The sequence below is a fragment of the Episyrphus balteatus genome, chromosome 1, assembly GCF_945859705.1.
Source record: "Episyrphus balteatus chromosome 1, idEpiBalt1.1, whole genome shotgun sequence".
In the NCBI taxonomy this organism is placed as follows: Eukaryota; Metazoa; Arthropoda; class Insecta; order Diptera; family Syrphidae; genus Episyrphus; species Episyrphus balteatus.
In genome coordinates this window covers 110719426-110725436 of record NC_079134.1, presented here as the reverse complement: position 1 = coordinate 110725436, position 6011 = coordinate 110719426, and the positions used below count along the sequence as shown (strand labels likewise).

General features: G+C 30.4%; 1 protein-coding gene and 1 long non-coding RNA gene across 5 annotated transcripts; one reads left to right on the top strand and one right to left on the bottom strand.

Moving 5' to 3' along the window:
• The first annotated feature begins 3162 nt into the window (after positions 1 to 3162).
• Positions 3163 to 3935, top strand: LOC129906507 (uncharacterized). The gene is made up of 2 exons (XR_008770810.1): positions 3163 to 3395; positions 3488 to 3935. It is a non-coding gene; the product is annotated as an uncharacterized LOC129906507 (long non-coding RNA).
• LOC129906505 (uncharacterized) lies at positions 3368 to 5752 on the bottom strand. 4 transcript variants are annotated; one of them, XM_055982286.1, is made up of 4 exons: positions 4822 to 5752; positions 4592 to 4740; positions 4349 to 4503; positions 3370 to 4284 (listed from the first exon to the last, which is right to left on the bottom strand). In XM_055982286.1, the coding sequence occupies exons 3-4, from the start codon at positions 4358 to 4360 to the stop codon at positions 3640 to 3642; spliced, it is 657 nt and encodes a 218-aa protein (XP_055838261.1). In that variant the 5' UTR covers positions 4361 to 4503; positions 4592 to 4740; positions 4822 to 5752; the 3' UTR covers positions 3370 to 3639. The 4 variants fall into 4 exon arrangements, with proteins under 4 accessions (XP_055838259.1, XP_055838261.1, XP_055838262.1 ...); XM_055982287.1 differs by having other exon boundaries at positions 3370 to 3759; positions 3832 to 4284; positions 4349 to 4740; positions 4822 to 5747; XM_055982284.1 differs by having other exon boundaries at positions 3368 to 4284; positions 4349 to 4740.
• Positions 5753 to 6011: the final 259 nt, after the last annotated feature.

Genomic DNA, 6011 nt, shown 5'->3' with positions numbered 1-6011 from the left:
TGTTTAACATAATTTACTTTTGAGAAGTGTTGTTGTTTACAAACGACGACCCAACGACCAAATTCAAGGCATCTATTGCCAATGTTACCATATGGGCAACCCCAACACCAATCGTTTGCATCATATTACATGATCTTACACAAAAGTAGATACATAGAGAAGAGGTAAGAAGTGACAATCTTATCAACAGAGATACCCAGAAGGAGATGGAAAACTTCTGACGTCATACTGGTTTGAATACAAGCTTGGATTGACGCTTTTGGCTAAGTATGCTTGAAAAGATTGACGCTTTTGGCAAAGTATGCGTGAAGACACTGTGGTTAAATTGTTTTTGTGTTTCACATTTCACGGATACAAATGAAATTACAACAACACAAAATAAACCAATGGGTTTTGGGAGTAAAACGAACGAAAGTTTCTGATCTCCTGGGTATAAAGTTTTGCTGGAAAAATTTGTTTCGAATGTAATGTAATTCGGTTCAGTAAGTAAAATTAAAATACAAATAAAAATGTATGTATTTCTATGCCTTTTCATGTATGAATAATTTTAAAACTAGAGCTGCTAGAAAAAAAACTAATGTTTTTTCCGAATCAGCACCCTTAATTTAGTAAGAAATGATAAACAATGGTCTGTAATTTTTTTTTGCTTTGGGAATTTTTTTACAACTTTTAGAACGCGAACTTTTCGACTGGTTAGGCCATCTTCAGGGCACTATGGAGATGTCCTAATTGTGAAACAAAATAAAATGTATTTTGTTTTATTTTTCTAAGAATCTACTTGGAATTGTTTCATCAAGTGCTATAACCCCGGGATTTTCGGGATCAAAAAATGGGCCGGGATCCCGAATCCGGGGATTGCAATCTCTAAATATATATTGCAATTTCATCTCAAATGCCAAGTCATATTACTAATTTTAATTATAATCCTGCACGTATATAGTCAGCAGTTCAGGATGTTAAACCATTGAACGATGTATGTTTTGAACCAGAGCACAGTGCGTCGAGTGTATGGGGGATGTGGACAAAAATCAGAATATAAACAATTTGTGTTTCTTTGAATAAGAAAACCTTCAGAAACACATATTTATGGAATATTTCATCAAAGTAATGATAAATTTCACAAAAAAATAATAAACAATTAAATAATATCGAATGAGAGCTAACTCTGCAGGCAAAATGAGAAAATTGTCCAAAAAATGACAAAAGTGCAATTAAATTCCCTGATATTTTGGAACAAAATATTTTGAAAGGCGCTTTAGTATCCACAGCTTTTTGTTTTCTTAAAACAAACTCATAAAGCACCTTTATGTTTGAAAATTTTACAATTTAAGCCAATTTTTCGAAAAAGTTCTTACTTCTTAGTACTGAAAACGAGTCAACAAAAATGTAAATATTTTGAAGATGAGCAAGTATGAGCAAAAAAGGTGAGCATGATAAGAAAGTAGAAATATAAGGGAACCTTGTGGCATACAAGATTCTGCTACAGCTTACTACAGTCTGATATAAATTTAGTTTTTGAGTCACAAAAAACAGACTTTTTTTTGGTTATATTTTTTAAATACTAATTTCACTTTACAAAAACAAATTGACATACACACCTGATCTTCAGATAATTAACAAAAAAAAAGTCAAGAACATTTGTTTTCACTTAAAAAAAAAATGATAAACATCAATTTGAACCTTAGCTTGAATAATCAAAATATCATGAAAAACACCACTAATCTTATTGAATCTTATACTTAAGCAGTGAAAAACTGTGTTTTATTATTGTTGAATATAAGCCCTACACATAAAGCACCGGTTTTTTATCATATAATAGACTTGATTTTTTTTTTTGTCCACTGGTCAACGCACTGTGCAGAGGTCCAGGGTTCGAATCCCAAGACACCCCAATATTATTTTCCTTTTTTAGCTTACAAATAACTTTTAAACCATTTTTTGACAAAAAGTATTGTGCTGTCTTGGGATTCGAACCTTAGAACTCTGGTGCTGGTGCATAAGACAAATCGTCCTAAGTTGGAATTGGCGTCATATATGCCTGGTACGCAGATCCGAGCTAAATTTTAGCACCCATACAAATTATCGATAAGATGCTCGATAAATTTTAACTTTTTTCGATAATTTGTATGGAAGCTAAAATTTAGTTGGATCTGCGTACCAGACTTTAAGATGAAACTGCCATAGCATTGGCTTGTGGCACATTTATCTCTCTTCCACTCCATCGGCCAATTCATCCATGAAAAAGACAGCAGAAAAACCTGTTTTATTATGACGCTATCCTAAATTTTAGATTTCAACTCAACTTAGCACGCCACAGCTAAGCATAGAGAATTCAAAGATCCTTATGCACTCAAGTCACAAAGTTCAGCAAAACTTTACAAGATATTAAATTTACAAATTAAATTGGAAAATAGAAATGCCGACGTATAGTACTAGATGCTTATTATTTGACATCAAAACTCTAGAAAGTCTTCGTACTTGTTTCTCTGTTATGTTTGTCAGGGATATTTTAACCTATCACATAAAATGTCCCACTTATTAAATTTAATTTATCTTCGTGTTCCTCAAAGAAATGTTCGGGAATCAAATCTGTTTCATGAATATTTTCATAGAACAAATTATGGCCTAAACGAGCCAATGACCATTAACATTAGTTGCGTTTGAAGGTAGCCATAAAAATCAAGCGTGGAAATTTTTTTATTTTTATTTCTAATTTTTCGAAAAAACTTTGGTAATTTTATATATAAATATATTTGTTCAACAATTTTATCAGAATCCATTTAAGACTTTTATCTGAAAAGTGCATTTCGTATATCTTGAAATATTGACATTTCAATGCAACCATGCCAAACAAATTTTTGATTATTTTTTCTATGAGAGCTTTTTTCAAACCTCATCTTCTCCGCTTTTTTTTTTTGTTAATATTTTTAGATATTTCTGTACAAAATACCTAACAAATAAATTACCTTGACACTTCTGTTTTTATCGAGAGAAAGTAAAATCTGGATAAGTATCTGGATTTTTCAAAAATCTGTACAGATAAAGTTTTTGTTTTTGTTTTTTTTTCAAATATCTCGATGTCGTTTTTTGGACAAAATCTATATAGATAAACAAAAAAACACACCTTTTGTTTGGTTTGTTTTGTTTTGTTTTTTTTTTTTTTAATTTTATTTCTTATAAAATATATACAATCTTGACGGCAAATCTAAGTGCCAATTTTTAAAATACACCACGTTTCAAAAAATCGATCACCGTATGAAAATCTTTGCGCAGTACACAACAGTTCACCGGAATTCATACAAAAAAATTCTACTTCAAAAGATTGACATATTAACTGTTTTGTTTAAATAAAATACTTATTTGTGTGTTTCCATATAAATTTTATTTTAATATTGGTATGTTGATATTTATAAGAAAATTTGTCTGTATATTATAACTCAATAATAATAATCGTTTTTCTCTATTATGGTTTAAAAATTCATCTCAGGCAAAAGCCTATTATCTTCTTTTATCGTCCGATGCGTGAGAGTCGCCAAAGTAGAGCTAGAAGCATCTGGACTATAGGGAACTGGGAATGAATTTGAAAGATGGTTCTTAAGCGGGATTGGTTGTAGCTTAGAATAACGTTGATAATGAGATTCATGATTTATTTGATGCACTTTTTCTTCCAACTTCAGGAACAGCAATTTTAGTATTTCGGGGGAATAAATCAAATATATTCAGAAAGGAAGACACGCGTTGAAAAAATCCCAAATCATTCTGTTGAGAAGACAAAACGTTTTTAATGATATCTAAATCCTTCCGAGCAGTTTCAGTAAGCAGAATTGTTACCAGGGAAGTTTTTGATGTGTTAACTTCAGCTTGAACGTGTGCTTCTTTATCTACTGTATGGTCCGTGTAATCCGAGGATTCAATAAATGCTTTAATTAAGTCAATTCCACTTTCAGTTGCGGTTAACTCGCGAATAGTTTCAATAGTTTCTTCACTAGATGTAGTGCCTAAAAGATCACCGAGTTCGCTTAAGCTGGGAATTTCATTTAAATTCCTGATTCCCAATTTAGTTGCAGCAATTTCTATTAAATCAGCAGGAAGACTGTCAGCCTTCAATGTCTCTGATGCTAGATTTGTCACAACTTCGTAATTTGGATATTTAACGTCAATAATATTATGATGTTGCGGTAACAATACTTTTATAGACTCAGTAGCAATTACTGAGTTATCTTTTTGAAAAATTACTGGATGAGAAGCTATGCTTATCTTTAAAACCATAAACATCACAAAAGTCTAGAAAAACGTGCAAATGTTAAAAAATTGTTGTTGCGAATTCAATATTATTGCAAAAACTCACTTTAAGGCCCATGTTTTAATAGCAAGTTGTTGAACAGTTTTGTTGGAACTTATATTTGACCTGTACTGGTCGGAATATTTTAAAATACTAAACTCAAACACCAAAATTATATTCAAAGGAGAACTTCTACCTACATTCATTATTTGCTTGTTTACCTTCCAGGAAAACTCAATAATTGCAAACATTTCCAGCGTTTCAAAATTTAAAAAATTTAGCTAATCAACTTAGGTGTACATTACCTACCTGTTGTATTCTTTCCAGGAAGTCGTATTTTTGGTATACTAGAAAACTAGAAATCCTTTTCAATTAAGGAGAAGAATATTTATATAGTTCAATTGTGTCTAGTGTCTAGGTATCTAGCTTATTTCTAGTTTTATGGCTTTTGTTTGTGTCTAAAAGAAGTGGTTAATAATGCAAAATAAATTATGGTTTATAAAGAAGAAGATTGGTTTTATAATACAATTTCTATATACCTAATACTGATTTATTCTTTAAGAAAATTTGTAAGCCTTTCTATGGTGTAATTTTTTTTAACTTTTCAAACTAAAAAATTGATATAGGTACATAATGAGAAGAGAAAAAAAGTTTTAAGTTATTTTGTTTTTTTTTCTACAAAACATACAGTTATAAATATGTAAGGTCTTAATCTATAGGCCGTGTGCGAATTGCGTTAAAATGCTGGTTAAAATTTGACGTTTATCAAGATAGAAAGATCAAGATAGATTTGAAATTATTTTTTTTATAATGCGTTGATATTTAAAGAAATGTAAAAGTATTAATACAAAGTACTTCTACAAATTATTATTCATCTTGAAAAATTGGAAATGTATTAATCCAGTCAAATAAGGGTTTAACCTCGGAATGAATGCTAATAGAAGTCTAGAAAAATCTCATGTCCGCAAGTCGTGATTCTCAAGGTCAAAGCTCGAAATAGAGATTTTCAAAATTAGCTAAAATACACGGTGGTATTATAACTAATATGACACATGATTTCTAGGTATTTTTTAATGCTGATTCCAAAAATTCTAAAAATGTTTGTTTTTTTATATTTTATACATATTTCTATTTTGTTGGCACCCTACTGCATGGTAAAAAAAGAGAAGGTATGATCATTAGAAAAAACTCAGTATCGAGAACTGTCAAAACTTAAAAATGGCTTCTTAAGTTTTTGACAGCTGCCCATTGAAATTGTTGTTAACAAATTTGTCTTGGAAATTGTTGTTGCTTTTGACTTTGTCAAATTAAACGTCAAAAACTTATTACTCCATTTTGTAAGATGGCGACACTAATGATCATACCTTGCCTTCTTATACCATGACCCTAGTGAACCAAGAATTAGTGTTCGAAGACTGAATTAAATATTTCTTTTTGATCGCAAAAAATAACATAAAAAATGTGAAATTGAGAATTTCTTACATTTTCATACTAGAATATTTAACTTTATAAATTTTCAGCTGGGTTTGTTAAAAAAAAAATAATTAATTGAATATAAAAAAAACATTTTTTACACAGCAAAAAAATAAATTTGATCCCTTTTTTAACAAAACGTCAAAATTTAACCAACATTTTAACGCAATTCGCACACGGCCTAAGTACTTTACTATAAGATTTATTAGGGGTACTCACGTTAACGCGGAAAACCCATAGAAACAGTAGAAACCGT